At 40.2% G+C, this 24,332-nt stretch overlaps 1 protein-coding gene across 4 annotated transcripts in view; it reads left to right on the top strand.

The window, feature by feature from the left end:
- Window positions 1-24,332, top strand: part of msraa (methionine sulfoxide reductase Aa) — a 358,153-nt gene that overhangs the window by 224,814 nt on the left and 109,007 nt on the right. For all 4 annotated transcript variants that reach the window (XM_063035622.1, XM_063035623.1, XM_063035614.1 and 1 more), the window contains one exon: window positions 22,829-22,933. In XM_063035622.1, coding sequence (XP_062891692.1) covers window positions 22,829-22,933 — 105 coding nt within the window. The remainder of the gene's footprint in view (window positions 1-22,828; window positions 22,934-24,332) is intronic.

Genomic DNA, 24,332 nt, shown 5'->3' with positions numbered 1-24,332 from the left:
ATCTCACGCAAGTGCAGTCGGCAGAAAATCTCATGCAAGCACTGTTGCAAAAACACGGCACAAGCGTTCTCCAGTAACCTTTAAGCTATGAAGCTGCCAAATCATACCAAATAACATGTAAAAATACACAGCCTATATAAAGTAGAAATAATGTATGTACAGTGTAGTATCACTTACCAGAATTGGTTCAGCGCCGAGCACACTGATGATGGTGTGTTAGACTGAGTCGTCGCAGGTTGGGTGGTGCAGTGGCCCCCACCCTCCAGGCTGCTGACAGATACCGAACCGTGAAGCATGCAGGGGTACAGCGGTAGCCAGGAGGCATCCAGCACATCTTTAAGAAAAAAGCCGAAATAAACATGCTAATTAATTAGGTGCCGTCCGACACATAATTGTCGGCCCAGATCAGTGCCGATTTCCAATTGCGTCGTCTCTGATCTGGGCCGACAATTACGTGTCGGGCGGCACCTAATTAATTAGCATGTTTATTTCAGCTTTTTTCTTAAAGATGTGCTGTGTGCATCCCGGCTACCGCTGCATTCTCCGCGAATGGCGGGGTGGTGGGACACTGGGGTGTCATCTTGTCGTCTGTTTCCATTAGAACAGGCAGCTCATATTCTCCTATGACTGCCTACCTCAATGTTGAAGGTCGAAGTACGTTGTCTGCTGTGGCTGATGCGGAAGGCTTGCTTGACTGCTGAGCCTCACGCATTTTTCTATCACACAGTTCTTTGTAAGGACTCAAACCATCCTGCAAATATCCCCTAAACCTACGTACCCTTTCAAAATTAAAGTCATACTTTATCATTGCAGCGAAAATCTCACGCAGTTGCTTCACGTTCAGTTCCTGGACGACTTCACTTTCGGTCCGTTCACTACTGCATTCAATTTCAATTGTTATCCTTTCCTCTTCCAATTGCATCAGCTCTTCATCTATCAGTTCTTGGTCATGGGATGCCAAAACCTCTTCAACATCATGTTCGTCAGCTTCCACAAGCCAAACTCATTTTGTCCTTACTTCATTCACCACGATCGAAACGCTTAATTATGTTTAGTTTTACGCTAAGTGTAACACCCTTAACGAGCTCTTTTAGGCTTTTCCAATACCTTAGAACTCATCTTGCAAGTGGCTGCTCACAGGCACGTGTTTAAGCAATGCCGGCTCGAATGCTGTTCCCGGGGAGAGCGGCTGCTTAGGACGCGCGCTGCCTTTTATCGAGCGCTGATTTTCCCCGTGTGCTGCTTTTTTGTCATAACAGTGAAAACACCTTCTGAAAGTGAAAACAGGGTATTAATGTAGGTCTTTCGTAACAGTGAGGTTTTGTAAAGCGAACGTTCGAAAAGCCGGGGACACCTGTATGCATTTTGTGATGTGCTATGTGGGTTTAGAATGCATTAGAGCTGGTAGTTTAGAAAGCTAACAACAGGAATTCTGCAGATGCTGGAAATTCAAGCAACACACATAAAAGTTGCTGGTGAACGCAGCAGGCCAGGCAGCATCTCTAGGAAGAGGTGCAGTCGACGTTTCAGGCCGAGACCCTGAATCAGGACTAGTTTAGAAAGCTCCCTTATACTGGGGCTTTCCCTTAAATCATGTATGATCAGAAATGTATTAGCTGAATTTTCAAAAGGAAATTGTTATTGGTTTAATGGAAAAATAGCCTAGATGTGGGATTAATCTTCTATTTAAAACTATTTCATCTATTATTTTAATGTCAAATACATCTCACACACACACACACACACACACACACACACACACACACAATTCCAGTTAATGGGCCATCAGTTCTTTAGGACAGCCGCTTATTTATGACAACTCTTAAAGAACAAAAACTGATCGTGGAAGTAGTCGGGATTCCCTTTGTTTATTTGGGACACCTATGCCTCTTAATTGGGACAGGAGACTATTTATATAACAATACAGTGCAGAGTGGGTCCTTCTGGCCTTCAAACCACACTGCCTCAGCAATCCCTGACCCCAACCTAATTATACAACAATTTACAACAACCAGTTAGCCTACCGGTACGCCTTTGGACTGTGTGAGGAAACTGGCGCACCCAGGGAAAACCTACACATTCCACATGGAGGGCCTACGGACTCCTTACAGATGGCACCAGAAAAAAGTTTCAAACTCCAGAATACCCCGAGCTGTGATACCAGCATGCTGACTACTATGCTACCATGGCGCCCTAATTTGCCCTTTCAAATAATTAATTGGCTATGAAGCTTTGTAATTCTAATAGTGTGAAAAATGATTGATTTGGTTATAGAGCAATAGTCAAGCATAAAATGAAATATAGTTTGGCTTATAATTGCTTCCCCCCCCCATTGCTAAAAATATTTCAAAGAGACAGGTTTTGTCATTTCTCAGTTTTAAGTTCCTCTCCAGCCATTTACTTCTCAACATGTGAAGGTCTGAACAGCTTACAAATGAACAAAGAGCCGAATAGCGCAAGCACTTCAAATCCAGGCTTTTAATGATTTGCATGTTTTTCTTCTGATCCCAAGACAGTGGGAGCTTGGATGTCACCCATACCCCAAGGTTTGTCATGGGTTTCTACTTTATCGGAAGAGTTATGAATGGGATTGAATAACGTGCAATCACAAGGTGATATTATGATAGAGAGAAGATCATTGGCAATGAATCTGTATATACTTAGGCAAAAGGAACTCTCTGAGATGTTTCATGGGCTGTGACAGCCACAACTGTCTTATTTTGTGCAAAGTGTTCTTCCCGTTAAAGGTTGTTTTTCCTGTTTACTACAGTTAATTTGTTTTGATAAGCTCCTTCGTGTTAGGCTAGCTCTTCTCTGTCTGCTGGAAATAGACTTGCAGCTGTACCTAGATAAAGACTGTGATGAGGTTTTGAGTCCATTGATACCAAAGGACTCCAAACTGAGCTTTTGCTGTATTGCTTAGAATATCGCTAGGTATTGATCGATGATGCATCATTGTTCATGACTACTTCTAACCTTGCAGATTTTTCGAAGGAGCCTTTAAGCTGGTAGTTATTTATCTGTTAGATTTTATACTGAATTGCTTTGACAAAATGTAGTTTGTTTTCAGTATCAGGTTTATAATCACTGTTCTATGATGTGAAACTTGTCGTATTGCGGCAATGATGACGTAAATAAATAATACAACAAAAGGAATAACAAGTTAACATTCATGGATTTAGGGACCATTCAGAAATCTGATGGCAGAGGGGAAGAGAGTTCTGAATCATTGAGTGTCTTCATACTCCTGTATTTCCCCCCGTGACAGTATTGAGAAAAGGGCATGTAGGTCCTTAGTGATGGATTGCAGATTGAGTACCCCGATCCAAAATACTTGGGGCCGCAAGTGTTTTGAATTTTAGATAGTTTTGGATTTCGGAGTATATTATGAGATAGTTTGGGATTGCCATCATTGCCAACTCTGAATTTAATGTGCCGTCTTTGTCTTACACTTGTTCATCACACGTGCATACTTAACAGAATAAATATTACAAACGATTAATGAAAATATAATGTATGCAGGGTAACAAAAGCAGAATCAGGTGACTACCTGAATCAGCTGTTGAACAACAACAAACATTGGCATGTTTTCAGTTACCGGTGTTTGATTAAAAGGTTACAGTATATTGTATTTGTATTTTACTTTTTTAAGGTTTTATGTAAGGTAGAAAAACAATCAGCATTGTAGACTTGTTCTGGTGTTAGATTTTCATCAGCAATGCTTTAAAAATTTAATACCATTGTGTAAGGTGTAAAAACAATTGGCATCGTAGACTTTGTTCTGGTGCTAGATTTTTGTGATCAGCTTTAAAAATTTAAGTTTCTTAAGTTTCTGCAACCAGCCTGCTGAATATTCACAATCACCTTCAGTTCTCAGTTTTTTACTTACTTTATGATCAGCATACTGATAAAGCGGCTTATGTTCACCCTGACGCTGACGATATGCAATTGAGATCTTCATTTTTCACTTTATCCAGTGTTTTTCTATTTTTCATGAACTTTTCATTACATGTGTGAGGTCACTTCCCAGAACTGCCTGTGGTATACAGAGATCTGCACATTGCCTGGGAACCTTCCCAGCATCTTGTGGAATTTTTCATTTGTGACATCATGTCAGCACTCAGAAAAATTTCGAATTTCGGGGTTTTCAGATTTTGGAATTTCGGATGAGGAGTATCGCTGAAAGCGATTTGCTAACCAGGCAGTGAGCCAAGATACAAAGGCCTTTGGAGCTTGCCGAAGGGTTTCGGCCCGAAACATCAATTGTACTTTTTTCCATAGATACTGCCTGGCGTGCTGAGTTCCTCCAGCATTTTGTGTGTGGTGTTTGAAGTGGATGTTATCAGTCTGATCAGCTTCATTGTTTCCATTCTACTGAGCTAGATCTCAATATCTTGAAACAACTGAATTAATTGGGAAGTGACATTTATGATGGTAAGGGAGCAATATGGAGGATAATAAGTCAATAATAGCTGAAGATGTTTTCAGGAATGTACTTGCATGCTGGGCTCCTCACATGATCTTGGATGAAGATGTTCGTGGACTGTCTTTCACCATTTTGCTGGCAGATTGCTTACCATTATTTTCAGCTGGATGGACTTGATTTTGTGGGAATATGCTAATATCTGTTGGTGGTTTTATCAGTTCAGCAGTTTGTCACTGGAGGGAGATACAAAGCAAATTTTAAATTTCACCTTCCTGTGCTCTTCACCTGTGTACTGTGGCTGGAGCTTTATCAGTGTGCCAACCATGTGCCACTTTGTAAGGATTAAACTAGTTCCTTCAATCATTAAATATAGCACCGCAAAAATGTAGTTTTCTTGACTACTGTTGTCATATTGAAATAGATAAAATATAATGGAAAGGTAAAAATAATGGCATAGATTGATGTAGTTATGATTCAGATGGTACACTTTTGTCATAGAATAACCAATGAGCCGGGATCAATAAAGATAGCCCACAATCTCACTGAGGTTTCCTCCCCAGTTCTAAAGGTTGCTTGGGCATTGTAGCTTACCCCGTGATTAGCCTGGGACTAAATCAGGAATCGCTGGCCGCCGTTGCTCAAAGGGCCTGAATTGCCTATCCTGCGCTGTTTCTCAAATCAATCAATCAATCAATCCATCAATAGAATCATTTGTGCACATCTGACAAAAAAATGAAGTTCTGAAAATGTCTAAAAAGGCTTGCGTTTAGATATTATGAGAAAACATAATGCAAAACATTCAGTCAGATAAAAACCAAGTAGCAATTTACTGGAGTGTTTAAATAACTGATTATTAGACTAATGGAAAATTGAATTGTGATTTTTAATAAATTCTGGTTCTTTGTGAGCATTATAAAAGCTTCTGTTTAAACTGAAGATTAATAAAATATAGCAATGATATAACTACATTTGTTCTGTTAATCTTTGTGAGCTGCATATTTGAGAGGAATAAAATGAACTAATGGAACTACGTAAATTTACACAAAATTTTGAATCAGAAATAGTACTTTTATCCATGATATTTATACTGAAGTTCAAAGTGCTTATTATGTCTTATATTAAGAGGAGCCCCTTTTAACCTACCAAAGGAAATGATAGCTGCCCCCCTACTAATTATAGCTGCTACAATAAGAAGCATTATATATTCATGGAGGGCCCTATGGTACAATGCACCTTACTGCAGGATGGGATCTTTTGCTATTGTCATAATGCTAATCACAATACTGTGAAGTAACATCAAGCTGAGGGTAGGTGCTTTGTTACTGAAGGAAATAAAATGGCAATAAAATCAAGTCAAGTTACCCTCTTTTTCCCCCTCTCAACCCCGATTGATTAATGTTGCAGAAACCAACACAAAACCAAGGGCAGAAAAATGGGTATTGTAAAAACAGGCGTCCAACCTCCAAAAAGGGAGAAAAATTACCTTATTTGTATTCAAGCACGGCCCAAGAGGCAGTTCTTTTACTTACGATGTTTTATTTCTGCATTTCTGAGAGATTAGGAACAGGTGACACATTTTCCTTCAACGCAGGAATGAGGCAGTTCTCGAGTATTGAAGTTAACATCATTAGAAGAAGCATTTAAGTCTGAGACTACTTTTTAGGTGAAATACAATTAATTGTATTAAGTTTTTGTTATTAGGCCTTTAAGCCCTTTGGGTTTTATTCTGACATCAGAATTCAGCGTAACAAATTTAGATATGATTTTTCAAGATGAATTTTCTCTGACATTTAAGCTCTTTTTCTAATTATGTTGTCAAATTGTGAATACGAAACATAGCTTGAGATTATTTCAAACTTTGAAAGCCTGAAAGACCCAGTATGTTGTATAGCTCATTTGTACAAAGGACAGCATTTCTCTCATCTACAGATAATGCTATTTAATATATAAATCAGAAGGATATTTTTATTTCAAATGTACAATATGTTAAAATGGATAATTTCTCATTGCATTTTAAAAAACAAAGTGCTAAACTAAAGGATGCACTTAGTGATATTTCAACAATAATTAAAGGGGGGGGAGGGAGAGGGAGACACTGACATAATGCAGGAAACATTGATGCCAAATGATATACAGGGTGATTCCAGTTTCACGTTTATTATCATGGGCACACTTTATCAGCATATAAATGCCATGAAAATTTGGCTTTTTGTAGCAGCATAATCGATACATTTCAAACATGACAATCATAACTTGCATGAACAAATTAATGTACATTATACATAATTTACATGACACAATGAACAAAATTGACATAACAGCGTTAATGCAATTGAGTAACATGTAGTCCAAGGTAGAATTGGGGTTTTCCAGGTTGGTTCAAGAGCCCGACAGCAATGGAAGGAAACTTCAGATGAGCCTTGAGGTGTGGATCTTCAGGCTCTTGAACCTAAGGATCAGGCATAGTCTGGATGGTGGAATCTGTGATGATGGATGTTGCCTTTCTGTGATGTTACCCCTTGTAGGGAGACCTCCTCAACCATCAGTTTGATAATAACGTAATTGATTATTGTGGTAATACCATGATAGGTTCTTGATTAATCAGGGCATCAAAGATAATGGGAAGAAGGCAGGAAAATGGCATTATGAGTGGATGGAGCAGACTCGATGGGCTGAATGGCCTAATTGTGCTCCTATGTTTTATGGTCATATAGTCCTATAATCTATTCCAATTATGTTGAGATGTAAAATAAATATTGGGTTATTTTTTTTCATTAAGATAATGAGTGTTGTGCAAACTGAAGTGTCTGGCAGAGAGAGCAGATGGGCCTTGCTTTTATGGTCTATCTGAAAGATGGTGTTCCGATGAAGCACTATTGGTAACTGATGGTATTTACCTGGCTTTCCATTTTAGGGTGTTAAAATAATAGAATGAAACAGTGAAATTCACTCTAGCTCAGCAGTAAGTACTTAAAAATAAAACAGTAATAAGAAATCCCAAAGGAATTTATGGATATGTTTGTAGATGTACCTGACTGGGAAACATATTTTTCAATGTTAAATGAAGGCCTGTTTTGATGGTATTTCTTCTGGCATGATTACTGTGAATCATGGATATGATCCATTTCAAGTTATTTTGATGCAGCTTAATTTTTGGGAACAGTGCATCCTTGTAGATAATTATGGGCAGGCTTGCCTTCCACATAAAAGATGCACAGCTGAAGTTAAAAAGAGTTTGTATTTGGAAATGAAATGGTTCATCTCAGGACTACCAGAGCAAGCACATTTTAAATAAATGCACTAAACACCAATTGCAGAGGCGCAGTTAAGTCTGTATTATAAGATTACTAGAGACACAAGGCACTGCAGATGCTAGAATCTGGAGCAAACATGAATTACTAGAGGAACCCAAAGGGAAACGAGTTAGGACAAGTGACAGAAGTCTGTGTAGGGGAGCACTTTGGTTCCAGTGATCATAACACCATTAGTTTCAACTTGATCATGGACAAGGATAGATCTGGTCCTAGGGTTGAGGTTCTTAACTGGAAGAAGGCCAAATTTGAAGAAATGAGAAAGGATCTAAAAAGCGTGGATTGGGACAGGTTGTTCTCTGGCATGGATGTGATCAGTAGGTGGGAAGCCTTCAAAGCAGAAATTTTGAGAGTGCAGAGTTTGTATGTTCCTGTCAGGATTAAAGACAAGGTGAATAGGAATAAGGAACCTTGGTTCTCAAGGGATATTGCAACTCTGATAAAGAAGAAGAGGCAGTTGTATGACGTGTATAGGAAGCAGGGAGTAAATAAGGTGCTTGAGGAGTATAAGAAGTGCAAGAAAATACTTAAGAAAGAAATCAGGAGGGCTAAAAGAAGACATGAGGTTGCCTTGGCAGTCAAAGTGAAGGATAATCCAAAGAGCTTTTACAGGTATAATAAGAGCAAAAGGATTGTAAGGGATAAAATTGGTCCTCTTGAAGATCAGGGTGGTCGGCTATGTGCGGAACCAAAGGAAATGGGGGAGATCTTAAATAGGTTTTTTGCGTCTGTGTTTACTAAGGAAACTGGCATGAAGTCTATGGAATTAAGGGAAACAAGTAGTGAGATCATGGAAACTATACAGATCGAAAAGGAGGAGGTCCTTGCTGTCTTGAGGAAAATTAAAGTGGATAAATCCCCGGGACCTGACAGGGTGTTCCCTCGGACCTTGAAGGAGACTAGTGTTGAAATTGCAGGGGCCCTGGCAGAAATATTTAAAATGTCGCTGTCTACAGGTGAGGTGCCGGAGGATTGGAGAGTGGCTCATGTTGTTCCGTTGTTTAAAAAAGGATCGAAAAGTAATCCGGGAAATTATAGGCCAGTAAGTTTAACGTCGGTAGTAGGTAAGTTATTGGAGGGAGTACTAAGAGACAGAATCTACAAGCATTTGGATAGACTGGGACTTATTAGGGAGAGTCAACATGGCTTTGTGCGTGGTAGGTCATGTTTAACCAATCTATTGGAGTTTTTCGAGGAGGTTACCAGGAAAGTGGATGAAGGGAAGGCAGTGGATATTGTCTACATGGACTTCAGTAAGGCCCTTGACAAGGTCCCGCATGGGAGGTTAGTTAGGAAAATTCAGTCGCTAGGTATACATGGAGAGATGGTAAATTGGATTAGACATTGGCTCGATGGAAGAAGCCAGAGAGTGGTGGTAGAGAATTGCTTCTCTGAGTGGAGGCCTGTGACTAGTGGTGTGCCACAGGGATCAGTGCTGGGTCCATTGTTATTTGTCATCTATATCAATGATCTGGATGATAATGTGGTAAATTGGATCAGCAATTTTGCTGATGATACAAAGATTGGAGGTGTAGTAGGACAGTGAGGAAGGTTTTCAGAGCCTGCAGAGGGACTTGGACCAGCTGGAAAAATGGGCTAAAAAATGGCAGATGGAGTTTAATACTGACAAGTGTGAGGTATTGCACGTTGGAAGGACAAACCAAGGTAGAACATACAGGGTTAATGGTAAGGCACTGAGGAGTGCAGTGGAACAGAGGGATCTGGGAATACAGATACAAAATTCCCTAAAAGTGGCATCATAGGTAGATAGGGTCGTAAAGAGAGCTTTTGGTACATTGGCCTTTATTAATCAAAGTATTGAGTATAAGAGCTGGAATGTTATGATGAGGTTGTATAAGGCATTGGTGAGGCCGAATCTGGAGTATTGTGTTCAGTTTTGGTCACCAAATTACAGGAAGGATATAAATAAGGTTGAAAGAGTGCAGAGAAGGTTTACAAGGATATTGCCGGGACTTGAGAAGCTCAGTTACAGAGAAAGGTTGAATAGGTTGGGACTTTATTCCCTGGAGGGTAGAAGAATGAGGGGAGATTTGATAGAGGTATATAAAATTATGATGGGTATAGATAGAGTGAATGCAAGCAGGCTTTTTCCACTGAGGCAAGGGGAGAAAAATACCAGAGGACATGGGTTAAGGGTGAGGGGGGAAAAGTTTAAAGGGAACATTGGGGGGGCTTCTTCACACAGAGAGTGGTGGGAGTATGGAATGAGCTGCCAGACGAGGTGGTAAATGCGAGTTCTTTTTTAACATTTAAGAATAAAGTGGACAGATACATGGATGGGAGGTGTATGGAGGGATATGGTCCGTGTGCAGGTCAGTGGGACTAGGCATAAAATAGTTCGGCACGGTCAAGAAGGGCCAAAAGGCCTGTTTCTGTGCTGTAGTTTCTATGGTTTCTATGGACTGCCTAGCCCAGTAAAAGCCCTGACCTAGGAGCCGGTGTTTACTGTGCAATTGGAGAACTATACTGCTCCGTTCCTTAAAGTTGTCATAGCTGGGGAAGGTAGTGAGAATAAGCTCCCACTGCCGATTACATACTCCCAATAGTATCTGTCTCAGATAGTCTTTGACAAAATCCAGCTCCTTGCCTTCACATGTGGCATAGCTACTAAACCAGGCGGAACCATTTCTACTGACAGGGAGAAGGGGCAAAAACGGGTTACTGGGACCTTAAAACCAGTCACATTGGGTAGATGGGGCTCATCGGCTGTGGTTTAGGAGAAGGAAAACTCTGATCTTAAACCTTGCAGTTACAGCCACTCATGGGCAAGACATCGAGAGTAAACTGCAAAGAAAACTTTGGAACTGGAGTCCCCAAGGCAGTCGTATGTTGAGTTCAATGCTGACTGGCAACTCCTGCGATGCCGCTGGTGCAAACTGTATCGGCCTCTGCCATTCGTTTGGATTCATCAGCTGCGTGGAGATAGGGAGCCTGCTACATGGGCAACAGCTTGTTCTCCGCATGGTACTGCCCTGGCTTGTATGTGACAGCAGGCTTGACCTCGACCAACAGAGGGCCTTACTGTGCTGCCCTGTTCCCACTCAGCAAACGTTGTGAAATCAGTTCCTATGACTTGGTGTAAAAATAGAGAATCCATTTAAACATTAGAAACATAGAAATCTATGCACATTACAGGCCCTTCAGCCCACAATGTTGTGCCGACCATGTAATCTATTCTAGAAACTGCCTGGAATTTCCCTAGTGCATAGTCCTCTATTTTTCTCAGCTCCATTTACCTATCCAAGAGTCTCTTAAAAGACCCTATTTGATCTGCCTCCATCACCGCCGCCGGCAGCCCATTCCACGCATCCACCACTCCCCGTGTAAAAAAAGACTTACCTCTGACATCCCCCTTGTACTGACTTCCAAGCACCTTAAAACTGTGCCCCCTTGTATTAGCTGTTTCAGCCCTGGGAAAAAGCCTCTGGCTATCCACACGATCAATGCCTTTCATCATCTTATACTTCTCTATCAGGTCACCTGATCCTCATCCTTTGTCACTCCAAGGAGAAAAGGCCAAGTTCACTCAAACTATTCTCATAAGGCATGCTCTCCAATCCAGGCAACATCCTTGTAAATCTCCTCTGCACTCTCTCCATAGTATCCACATCCTTCTTGTAGTGAGGAGAGCAGAACTGAACACAGTACTCCAAATGGGGTCTAACTAAGGTCGTATATAGCTGTAACATTACTTTCTGGCTCTTGAACTCAATCCTACGGTTGATGAAGGCCATCACACCATACCCCATCGGAACAGCACTGTCAACCCGTACAGCAGCTTCAAGTGTCCTATGGACACAGCCCCCAAGATCTCACTGATCCTCCACGCTGCCAAGAGTCTTGCCATTAATATTATATTCTGTCTATTAAATAATTTGGAGAACTTTCTTTGTGACTGCCGTAAGTATACTTCACAACATTGAAATCAAGAATAAACCAGTGCTTTTCTTTATTACCTCTGTCAACCTTTTGATTGGTTGGGAATTTGGAAACCATTGTACAAATGTAATCTGTGTTCTGTGTGTGCCATTCAACATCATCTGTCACTATATGAAACCAAGTGCTCCTACAAATGTTCAGGGCCTACAAAAAATGAAAAAAATCACTTTTATTTGATCCTTTACACTATAAATAACTTGTGCAGCATGTACACTTGAGCTATCTGAGAGAAACTCATGATAACTCTGTCACCCAGGTTGAGTAGGATTGCTAATTACTTGTTCCATGAGGTTCCATTCCTCGCTGTTTTAAGGGAAAATGGTGCAAAGCCATCAGCCGAAGAGTGAGTGGAAAGTGTGTTAGTCCCTTGACTCGAACTAGTACTGTATCTTGAGTTGATTCTCTTTATTATCCTTGAGGTGGTCAATTAAGATCAACACTCAATAGTCAGGATGCTTCTGTTTTGTTTTCACTGCGGCTGAGTTTTGGCCACGATTGAGGACTGACTATCCGTCGTGTAGTTTTTTTATATCCTATACGCCGTCTCATGGTTGATTGCTTTACTACCTGAGTGCTTTACGACAAATGATCATCTGAAAGAATACCGATCGTTCAAGACAACACACAAAAAGTGTGTGAACTCAACGGCTGCTTTTATTTCTGACAGAAGTGCAAGGCCATAGCTGTGCTTTCTGCAGTTTGGTATTGCCTGCATTGTTACTTTGTTTGATGGGATTATTGAAAATCAAATGAAATTGATGGGCAGGGACTTAATGATGCTGGGATCATGGAAGAGTTGCTGGTTGTTATTCCATATACAGAGTGCAAATTGAAAACATTTTTTGAAGTCTTTTGAATTTATATTTGATGCTTTCAACCTCCCATGGAAACTGAAGAGTCTTGTTGACTTTATTGACTTTCATTTTTGCATTGAATGTGGTGTCAAAAAATAAAATACATAAGAAATCAAAAGAAAAAAAAAACCCAAAAAAGCAAACACCCCGCCATTAAAAAAAGCAGTCAATTCAGTTCGTTACTTTCAGTATCCTGAATATTGTTCTCCAGAAACTTGTAAAAAATGTGCCAAATTTCCTGAAATTTGCCAAGTTTGTTTTTCGTGATGCAGCTTATCTTTTCTGGAGCAAGATAAGAAGTCATTCCTTTCAGCCATTGTGAGAGTCTACTGGTTGTTGGTTTCTTCCATGAATAGGCTATGCAGCGTTTGGCTTCCAAAAACCAAATATTAAGCAGAGACCTTAATTTTTTCCTTTTCTTTAACTTCGTTGTACTTTCAAACCTATGGATGATCTAATGTGTTTCCTTTTCACTCTGTCAAAGCAATAAAGAGATGTTTTAAAAAAAGTGCCAAAGAATTATTAGTTTGTGTGGTTTTCTACATAAAATTCTGTGATAAATCTAGAATTATTTTATTTTGTTTTATTCAGGGCTGCGATATCCTTTACAACCTAATACAGTGTATCACCTATATTCTATAGAGCAGGGGTTCCCAATCTGTCCATGGACCCCACATTGGGAACCCCTGCTAGAAAGTAATACCAGAAATCTGTTGAAGTAATAATCCTGAATTCTGGGCCTCGTCTCTTTCCTGACCACTTCAATTATTTAGTGATATCTTAGATAGTACACATGCCAATCTGGAAAACTAGTTATTAGCTTTAAAACAAAAATTTCTGATTGAAGAACCTGACTCTTAAGAAACAAGACTAAGTATGGACTTTTGAATTGTACAATATAACGTGGATTGAGAATCTAGCGGGCACGTGTTTGTTGAAACTTGGGCTGCACTTTCAGTATCAAGCAATCTATCACCTGTATTGCTGGGGGGTCGGGGGAGACACTAAGTTGCATAGACGTGCTACTTGCATTGATGATGCATTTGAAAATGCATGAATAAATATGATAGGAAAAAGAGATAAGGGCCAAACCTCCCAGGAAAATTTGATTGCTGATAATATTCCAGGGACAAGATGGTGACTCTTTGCATGCATCTCCGATGTGAATCATCAAGTGTTCTCATGTTGGGAAATCCAGTCACAGTTACGGGTACTTCAGCAAGCAACACCGTTTGAAGACGTTTACACGGTTTATCAATCCACAAATTTGACAGATCCTGAACAGCAGACTCAGGTCATGAGTGAAGTACCCCTTTAAGGAAACAGAAGTGGGGAAGTCTTCAGAGTTCCAGGGAAGTAATCACTCCTAAGTTGCAGGAGGTGAGTAGATGAGTGACTGTCAGGAGAAATGGAAATGTGAACAGCCAGTTGGGCAAAGCACCACTGTGGCTATTCCCCTCAATAATAAGTATACCGTTTTGGATACTGTTGTGAGGGGTGTCCTCCCAGGGGAATGCCACGGAGACTTCAGAATATCTTTCATCTTTCAGGGCATTGGGCCCCGATGATGTACCTCTAGGGCATTGCGAACTTGTGCCAACCAACTGGCGGAAGTGTTCAAGGACATTTTCGTTTCTCGCTGCTGCATTCGGAGGTTCATAGAAACACAGAAAATAGGTGCAGGGGTAGGCCATTCGGTCCTTCGAGCCTGCACCGCCATTCAGTATGATCATGGCTGATCATCCAACTCAGAATCCTGTACCTGCCTTCTCTCCATACCCCTGATCCCTTTAGCTACAAGGGCCATATCTAACTCCCTCTTAAATATAGCCAATGAACTGGCCTCAACTGTTTCCTGTGGCAGAGAATTCCACAGATTCACCACTCTCTGTGTGAAGAAGTTATTCCTAATCTCGGTCCTAAAAGGCTTCCCCTTTATCCTCAAACTGTGACCCCTCGTTCTGGACTTCCCCAACATCAGGAACAATCTTCCTGCATCTAGCCTGTCCAATCCCTTTAGAATTTTATATGTTTCAATAAAATCCCCCCTCAATCTTCTAAATTCCAGCGAGTATAAGCCTAGTCGATCCAGTCTTTCATCATATGAAAGTCCTGCCATCCCAGGAATCAATCTGGTGAACCTTCTTTGTACTCCCTCTATGGCAAGAATGTCTTTCCTCAGATTAGGGGACCAAAACTGCACACAGTACTCCAGGTGTGGTCTCACCAAGGCCTTGTACAACTGCAGTAGTACCTCCCTGCTCCTGTACTCGAATCCTCTCGCTATAAATGCCCCCATACCATTAGCCTTTTTCACCGCCTGCTGTACCTGCATGCCCACTTTCAATGACTGGTGTATAATGACACACAGGTCTCGTTGCACCTCCCCGAATCGGCCACCGTTCCCACCTGCTTCAATAGGGCGACAATCATACCAGTGCCCAAAAAGAGCAGAATGAGCTGCCTGAACAACTGTTGCCCCATTGCACTCACATTTATTGTGATGAAGAGCTTTGAGAGGTTGGTCATGGCCAGAATCAACTCTCCTAAGCAAGAACCTGCACCTGCTGCAATTTGCCGATCACTACAGTAGATCCAAAGCGGATACAATCTCACTGGCTCACCACTTGATCTTGGATCACCTAGACAATAGCAATACCTATGTCAGGCTGCTCTTTATTGATTACAACTCAGGATTCAGCTCAGTCATATCCTCAGTTCTAATCAACAAGTCCCACAAGCCAGGCCTTTGTACCTCCCTCTGCAACTGGATCCTTGACTTCCTCATCCGGAGACCACTGCCTCTGCGGGTTGGAGGTTGATCAGAGACAATCAACACTGGCGCACCTCAAGGACGCATGCTTAGCCGCTGCTCTACTCTCTCTACACTCACACCTGTGTGGCTATGCACAGCTCAAAAGCCATCTATAAATTTGCCCACGACGCAGTATTGTTGGCGGAATTTCAGATGGTGAGGAGGAGGCATACAGGAGAGAGATACAGCAGCTGATTGACTGGTGCTGCAACAACAGCCTTGCACTGGGCAGTAGTAAGACCAAAGAGTTGATTGTGGAGTTCAGGAAAGGGAGGTCAAGGGAACAGATTCCAGTCCTCATTGAAGGATCAGAAGTGGAAAGGGTGAGCAGTTTCAAGTCCTTGGGTGTCAACATCTCTGAAGATCTATCCTGGGCCCAACCTATTGATGCAATTACAGGGAAGGCACAACAGTAGCTATATTTCTTTTGATATTTGAAGAGTCTTGGTATGTCACCAAAGACACTTTCTCAAATTTCTACAGATGTGCCATGGAGAGCATTCTAACTGATTATTGTTTCACCATCTGATATGGAGGGGCCACTGCACAGAATTGGAAAAAGCTGCAGGAAGTTGCAAACTTAGCCAGCTTCAACATGTGCAGTATCGAGTATATCTTCAAATGGCGATGCCTGAGAAAGGTGGCATCCATCATTAAGGACCCCCATCAGCCAGGACATGCCCTCTTCTCAATGCAACCATGAAGGAGGAGCTTTAGAAGCCTGAAGACACACACTCAATGATTACATTCTTCCCCACAGCCATTAATATTCTGAATGGAAAATAACCCATGTACACTATCTCAATTTTTTTCTCTCCTTTTTTCATTGCTTACTTAATTTCTTATATATATAGTAAATTATAGTTTATTATGTATTGCAATGTACTACTGCTGCAAAACAGCTTACTTTATGATACATGCCAATGATATTAAATCTGATTCTGATACTGCTTTTCCAACTTTTTAAAAGTCTTTCATCATTCTTCCTTTAAAATCAAATTAATTGCAAATGTTCTCTATGTTGAATATGACGTTGTAAGATAATCAAAACTTTTGCTTTGTACAAAACCTAAATTCAGAAACAGTGTTAATTTATGAACTGAAAACTTTAAAATTCCGCACCTGCACTGATACCAACCAGAAGATAATTCATCCTGGAAAGGTACGGTGCACCACCTCATTCTGCAAAGACTTGAAAATGTCCTTGCTTACTCTGCCAAGCTTCAAAATAGATGGCACATAGATTTGCAAAATGTTTCATTGTATAATAGGCTGGCATTTATTTAAAATTTTCACATCAGGTAGGCTAAATTGATATAGAGAAGCACTTGCGACTATAAATATCAGTTCTGTGTTTGTTTACGGAGCATGACTTTTTGCTTGCTACTATTGTAAATAAAGTTTGAAACTCTATATATCAACCTTGGAAAATGTAGTAAGGTGAGAACTTGAGCATTTTAAAGGCTGTTTTTGTTTCTGATGAAAATTTAACATTTAAAACTTGTTTATTTAAAGAAATTCACAAATAGAGCATATAAATTTTGCTCCAGGCAAAATTAAGAGTGGAAAGCAGTCAACCATGTTACTTTTCCACCATCTATTAATTTTAAGGAGCAGAACATTTACGTTTAATGACTTTAACTGGGAAAGTTAAGGTAGGAGGTCATATGTGATGGGTCACGTGTATTCAAATTATAGGGCGTGTGAAGAATCTCAGTGTAATATCAGGAGGAGAAAGCTCAGAAGGAGGAATACAGTGGGAAGAGGCAAGTCGGATCAGAGAGAGGGAGAATTTCAAGGAAGAGGGCTATTGAGATGCATTCTCGCTGAATAAACCGAAACATCTTCAATTCACCTACCTGAAAAGTTAGAAGAAAGTGTATTTCAATTCATTACCGAGTCTATTTTCTTCATTTCACCATTTAGCTAACACTTTAACTTGAAGAGAAATGAAAAGAATGAAATACTGTGGTATTTACAGTGCCTATGAAAAATATTCACTCCTCTTGGAAGTTTTCATGTTTTATTGCTTTACAACATTGAATCAGAGTGGATTTAATTTGGCTTTTTTTGGACACTGATCAACAGGAAAAGACTCTTTCATGTTGAAGTGAAAACAGATCTCTACAAAGTGATCTAAATTAATTACAAATATAAAGCACAAAATAATTGATTGCGTAAGTATTCACCCCCTTTAATATGACTCACCAAATTATCACTGGTGCAGCCGGTTGGTTTTAGAAGTCACATAATTAGTTAAATGGAAATCACCGTGTGCAGTCAAGGTGTTTCAATTGATTGTAGTAAAAATACACCTATATCTGGAAGGTCCAACTGCTGGTGAGTCAGTATCCTGGCAAAAACTACACCATGAAGATAAAACAACACTCCAAGCATCTCCACGAAAAGGTTATCGAAAAGCACAAGTCAGGAGATGCGTACAAGAAACTTTCCAAGTCAGCGAATATCCCTTGGAGTACAGTTAAATCAGTCATCAGGAAATGGAAAGATTATGGCACAGCTGTAAATCTGTCTAGAGCAGGCCGTCCTCAAAAACTGAGTGACCGTGCAAGAAGGGGACTAGTGAGGGAGGCCAACAAGAGACAAATGATAACTCTGGAGGAGTTACAAGCTTCAGTGGCTGAAACGGGAGAGGCTGCACATACAACAACTGTTGCCCGGGTGCTTCATCAATTGCAGCTTTATGGGAGAGTGGCAAAGAGAAAGCCACGTTGGAAAAAAAAACTCTCATGAAATCTTGGCTAGAGTTTGCCAGAGGCATGTGGAAAACTCTGAAGTCAGCTGGAAGAAGGTTTTATGGTCTGATGAAACTCAAACAGAGCTTTTTGGCATAAGCCAAACACCGCACATCATCAAAAACACACCATCCGTACCATGAAGCATGGTGGTGGCTGCATCATGCTGTGGGGATGCTTCACTGCAGCAGGCCCTGGAAGGCTTGTGAAAGTAGAGGGTAAAATGAATGCAGCAAAATTCAGAGAAATCCTGGAGGAAAATCTGATGCAGTCTGCATAAAGCTAAAGCTACACAAGAATGGCTTAAAAACAACAAAGTTAATGTCCTGGAGTGGCCAAGTTAGAGTCCAGACCTCAATCCAATTGAGAATTTGGTGCTGAATTTGAAAAGGGCTGTTCATTCATGTTCCCCAAGCAATCTGACAGAGCTTGAGCAGTTTTGTGAAGAAGAATGGGGGAAAATTGCAGTGTCCAGATGTGTAAGGCTGATAGAGACTCAAGGCTGTAATTGTTGCCAAAGGTGCATCTACTAAATATTAATTTGAAGGGGGTGAATACTTATGCAATCAATTATTGTGTTTTATATGTGTAATTAATGTAGATCACTTTGTAGAGATCTGATGTTATTTTGGAATTTAAGAGTCTTTTTCTGTTGATCAATGTAAAAAAAAAGCCAAATTACATCCTCTGTGATTTCATGTTGTAAAATAATAAACATAAAAACTTCTGGGGGGGGGAGCGAATACTTTTTATAGACACTGTATGTCTTGCAATATTGTAGTAATATTGAGTAATAAGTATTCAAAAAACACTATGATTATGATAGTCTAGACTTAGAAGCTGAAATGAACCAAAGCTAAAAGATCTAATTGTAATAACCTATTAAAAGTGATTTGGTATAAATCCAGCATTCTATTGCTATTTATATTGGTCATCTGTAATACCAGTGCAAAGATCAGAGGATTAGTAACCATGGCTAAAAGTAAAATTGAAGTGTCTCCTTTTATTTTGTTATTGAATAGTCTGATTAAATTTTAAACACGATATTCTACAGATGCTGGAAATCCAGAGTACACACATAAAGTGCTGGCAGAACTCAGCATGTCAGACAGCATCAATGAAGAATGAAGAATCAATATTTCGGGCTGAGACCCTGATCAGAAATAAATGGATTAAATTGAGTGTTTGGGTAATCAATTGCACTGTACCATTGATGGAATAAGAGAAAGGTGTAATAATCTGGTCATTGTCTTCACTTTGTACATGAATTACAGAATTTCGACTTCGGAGAAGTCACATTTACAGTACATTGGCTTAACACCGACAGAACATGGCGGTATCCTCCTGAACTCCCACAGCCCCCGATGACTCTATGATTTCAGTCTCTGAGGTCAACGTGAGAACATCCTTCAGGAGGGTGAATCCACAGAAAGCAGATGGTATACCTGGCTGAGTACTGAGGACCTGTTGTAATCAATTGGCTTGTTTATTGATATGGTTAACCTCTCAGTTTGGCAGTCTGAGGTACCCACCTGCTTCAGTCAAGCCGGCGCTCAAAAAGAGCATGGTGACCTGTCTCAATCCAGAAGCATGTTTTGAGTGGTTGGTGGGGTGGAACATGTCAACTCCTGCCTGAGGAGGGACTTGAATCCATACCGATGTGCCTACTGTCACAACAGGTCAACAGCAGATGCCATTTCATTGGATCTACACTCAGCGCTGGAACACCTGGACAGTGAAGATACCTCACCAGGATGCTCCGCATTGACTACAGCTCAGCATTCAATGCTATCGTCCCCTCAAAACTAATCAGTGAGCTCCAAGACCTTAGGCCTGTATACCTCCTTGTGCAACTGGATCTTCAATTTCCTCAGTTGCAGATCCCAATGCCTGTGGATTGGCAACATCATCTTCTCCATAATCATCATCAGCATGGGAGCATCATAAGGCTGTTTGCTCTACTCGCTGTATACCTGTGACTGTGAGGCTCAGTACAGCTCCAATGCCATAGTTAAGTTTGCTGACGCCACCAGTGTTGTTGACCGAATCAGAGATGGTGAAAAATCATCATGTAGAAGGGAGACAAAAAGTCTGCCAAAACGACAACCTCTCACTCAACACCAGCAAAACCAAAGAGCTGGGTATTGACCACAGGAGGTCCATGAGCTAGTCCGTAATAGGGGATCAGAAGTGGAGAGGACAGTAACTTTAAATATCTTGGCGCTATCATATCAGAGGATCTTTCCTGGGACTAGCGCATAAGTGCTGTCACAAAGAAGGCAAGATGATGCCTCTGCTTTCTTGGAGGTTTGCATAGATTCTGCATGTCATCTAAAATTTTGACAAACTGCTATGGATGCACAGTGGAGGCACCTTGACTGGTTGAGTCATGGCCTGATGTGGAAACACCAATGCCCAAGAATGGGAAAGCCTCCAGTCCAGTCCATCACAGGGAAAGCCCTCTTCACCACTGAGCACATCAACAAAGAGTGCTGCAGCAACAAACAATCCAGAGCTCCCATCATCTAGGCCACGCGCTGTTGCCATCTGGAAGGGGATACAGGAGTCTTAGCTCCCACACCCCCGAGTTCACAAACAGTCGTTACCTTCAACCATCAAGCTCCTGCACCAGCGTGGATAATTTCAGTCATCTCATCTCTGAATCGATAGCATAACCTATGGACTCACTTTCAAGGACTCTACAACTCACATTCTCAATATTATTATTATTGTTATTTGTATTTGCAGCCTTCCTTTGCACTTCGGTTCTTTGTCAGTCTTTGTGTGTAGTTTTTCATTCATTCTATTGTATTTACTGTGAATGTCTGCAAGAAAGTGAATTTTGCTTTCTTGCAGGCATTCACAATACCTTGATAATAACTTTACTTTGAACTTTGAGATGATTAGCTACTTTGCAGAATTCTTGGTGGATAAGAATCCTCAGTGAATGAGGAAGAGTGATGGGACTATGGTTCCTTCATTAGGTGCATTGGTATATTGTATTTTTAATCATTGTTAATCTTTAATTACATGACTGTACACCTGAGTGTTTTTGAATTTGTATAAGCTTTCACTGAGATCACCTGTAGCAAGAAACTTCGAAGCTGATCATAACCCTTACCTCTTCATTCATAAATGTTAAATAGCTGGACCAGCCTAAGGTTGACTTCGAAGTATGGGATGATCTCTGCGGGCTAGATGTTCCTGGTCAGAAAACTAGAAGAGAATTGTTCACTAATAAAGGAGATACAATTCTCTCACAATTTATTTCTGTAGAGCAGTAGACTTTAAATTTGCCCTTTATATATAAGTATTCTTAAGTATAAAGACTGAGGAGCATGTTGCATACTATGTTGTACATTTTGTTAAATTGGAGTGAGTTCATCAAAACTATTGTGTTACATCTCTCCGCATTTCCTTAATCACTCCATGCTGCCTCTGTAAGTTTGTAAACTACAGCCTACGTCCACTCTTCACAGCCACAAATTCAATCTGGTATCTTCCTCAGTTATGGAGCTGTGGTGGGAATACTGCCAAATGGCACCCTCAGCAAGAATGGAGTTTTAATGTCAATGGAAAGTTCCATTTTCACTGCCGCTCTGACTTCAGATTTGTTTCAAATTAAAACAAATCATGTAAAAGGTGTAAAGCACTTAATGGAACACAAGCTGTTGGTAAAATCTCTTGCCTCCTGATAAGCAGTTTGATGTTGGCTTGGATTTAGGTGATATTGATTCAGGATGTTGGAAACTGTTACAAAATTTCATTTGTAATTTTAGAATTCCCTAGCAGTTTCCAACATCCTGTATCAATATCACCTACTTTGCACCTGCCTCCTTCATCCACTGAGCCCAAATCAGAAATTCCGGTGCAGTAATGTGAATATATGTTTAAGCTTCAAAGCATGGAAAAATGGTGAATTCAGTGGTGTAAAATTTGTTATTTTGGCAACTGACACATGCTTTTTTTATAAGTCGATTTGTAATTGTAGGGAAATGCATATTAATGGTGATTTGATCCTACTATGTAAGTTATGTAATACTTTAAGGGCTAGGTATTCACTGTTTTTTTTCTCCTAAATTTCAAAATGCAAGTTTAAGTTTGTTTGCTGAATAAAGATTAAACCAGTATTAATGCCTCAGAAAACCTGGTGATTGAAGTTAACATTGGAATGACTAGATGCTAATCTTTCAGTAATCTATGTTTCGTTCCTTTCTCAACCATTATAGTACATCTTCAAAAGTGAGCTAGCTCCTTTTCTTAGTGCTTAATTATGCTAATCCACTGAGAATGGAAGTGTTTTCTATGAGACATAGAGACTGAGTAAATAATGGATTATCTTGTTGGCAGTCCTCCCAAATACAGGTATCAGCACTAAAAGTGAGCATTTGCGCAGAATGTTGCATTGGAGGGTGCTTTTTTTCCGAGTGAATTGGAATCCTAATAATATAATAAAATCGTGTTTTCACTTCATTGTTGCTGCTGGGGGCAGACTGCAGAGTTACTCATGGGATGTTATTCATAACATGTTTAAGTTCAGTAAATGATTCAGGCAATGAATTTGCTTAATATTTAACCAATTGCTTTATTTTAGGGTAAATTGCAATTTTAAAAGTGTGAAAGATTACAATTCTACACCACTGGAGTTTTTCATTTGTGACTATAATAAATATTAACATGCAGCACGTAATATTGTCCTTCTGCAGGGATGACTGGCCACGCAGAAGTAGTGCGAGTTGTGTACCAGCCAGACAAAATCTGCTTTGAAAAATTGCTCAAGGTCTTCTGGGAGAGCCATGACCCAACACAAGGTACAGTAATGAATAGACCAGCTCCTCATTATATTCCTAATTACTGCTGTGGTAATTAGTGTTTCAGTAACATGTTTCAAATGAACCTTGAAACCACACGTGGTCCAAACATCGAAGAAGGCAAAAAAAGAAGGTGGGCAGAGATTCTTTGTAAAACTGAGTCAATTGAACCAGAAAAAATATTATGATTCTTCAACTTGGAGGAATTAGCGTTGCTTTGACAAAATCCTGTCCACTGGGAGTCAGTAACAGTCTGCAGCATGTTTTATTTTTGCATTTCCAATTGTAATAGAATGTGGGGTGATACACAATATGGAAAGAGATGACAAATTTTTCACAACTGGAATCTGTGCTTGTCTGTGACAAAACCAAATAACCTTTGCTTTTACTTACCACCTTGTAAACTTTTTATAGTGGGTTACTGGGTGTGGGGATGGTGGTGAAAGGTGTTGCTGGTGATAATTGGATTTCCAATTCAGGTATCAAGTAGTGCTCCAATTATCTTCATATTAAAAGCAATAATGGAACAAAAGTGAATTGTTAGAATGTAAAATTATGGAATTTTATTAAATCTTAATCCAGGCAACTCGCCATAGTTTTCTTTTTAAATGCAGTTTCTTTTGTATTCTTGGAAATTTTCCTAAACTGGGAAGAGGCTCAAAATGAATTGACTAAACTTTGGCTTTACAAGTGTAGAGGTGCCAAAGAATTTAAATGGAGGTGATTCACTATCCTTTCTTCAACCAACCAGTTTGGGTATTCTTCCTCCAAGGATAATGTGTTAGAAATATACTAGAGGTTTAAAAATATTTATTTAAATTAGTGTGCTATGTTAGTTATATTTTTTCTCCCATTTCTGAGTGCCCTAATCCTTGATTTACTTCAGAGTAAGTATGATACGCTGCTTAGACGTGCTTATCAAAGAGGAAGGTCTCTTTTGTAGCAGATTTTAAAGGTTAATTCAACACAGACTGGTTAATTGCTGGTGTGAGCATTCATGACTTCTTAACCCTTTTTCATGCTTTTTAAGCAATTTAATTCTCAGATTCAAAGACGACTATTTACAGTGCTACTTCTTGTGGCCTCTTTTGTTACAGTTCTCCTTTAGCTATTGGTGCTGCACAGGGTTTTCTTCGGACTCGCAGGACGCTGAGGAGCAGCCAAGTTGGCAGGAGAGAGCAAGGCCAAGTGAAGGGAGAGGGTGGAGAGAAGAATGGCTTTGGAAGTCTTATCAATGTTTATCTTTAGGAAACAATTCTTTCAAAAACTTAAAGGGCAATGCATTTATTTCTAAAAGTAGAACATCACTGCCGCAGCTGTTGCTCAGAGCAGTTAGAAAGACAAGAACAATGTGGTTAGTTAGGGCTGCCATGTTGACGAGGATGCTTTTTTTTAAACT

The sequence above is a fragment of the Mobula hypostoma genome, chromosome 2 (genome assembly GCF_963921235.1).
Source record: "Mobula hypostoma chromosome 2, sMobHyp1.1, whole genome shotgun sequence".
Classification (NCBI taxonomy): domain Eukaryota; kingdom Metazoa; phylum Chordata; class Chondrichthyes; order Myliobatiformes; family Myliobatidae; genus Mobula; species Mobula hypostoma.
This window is presented reverse-complemented; position numbering and strand designations above follow the sequence as displayed.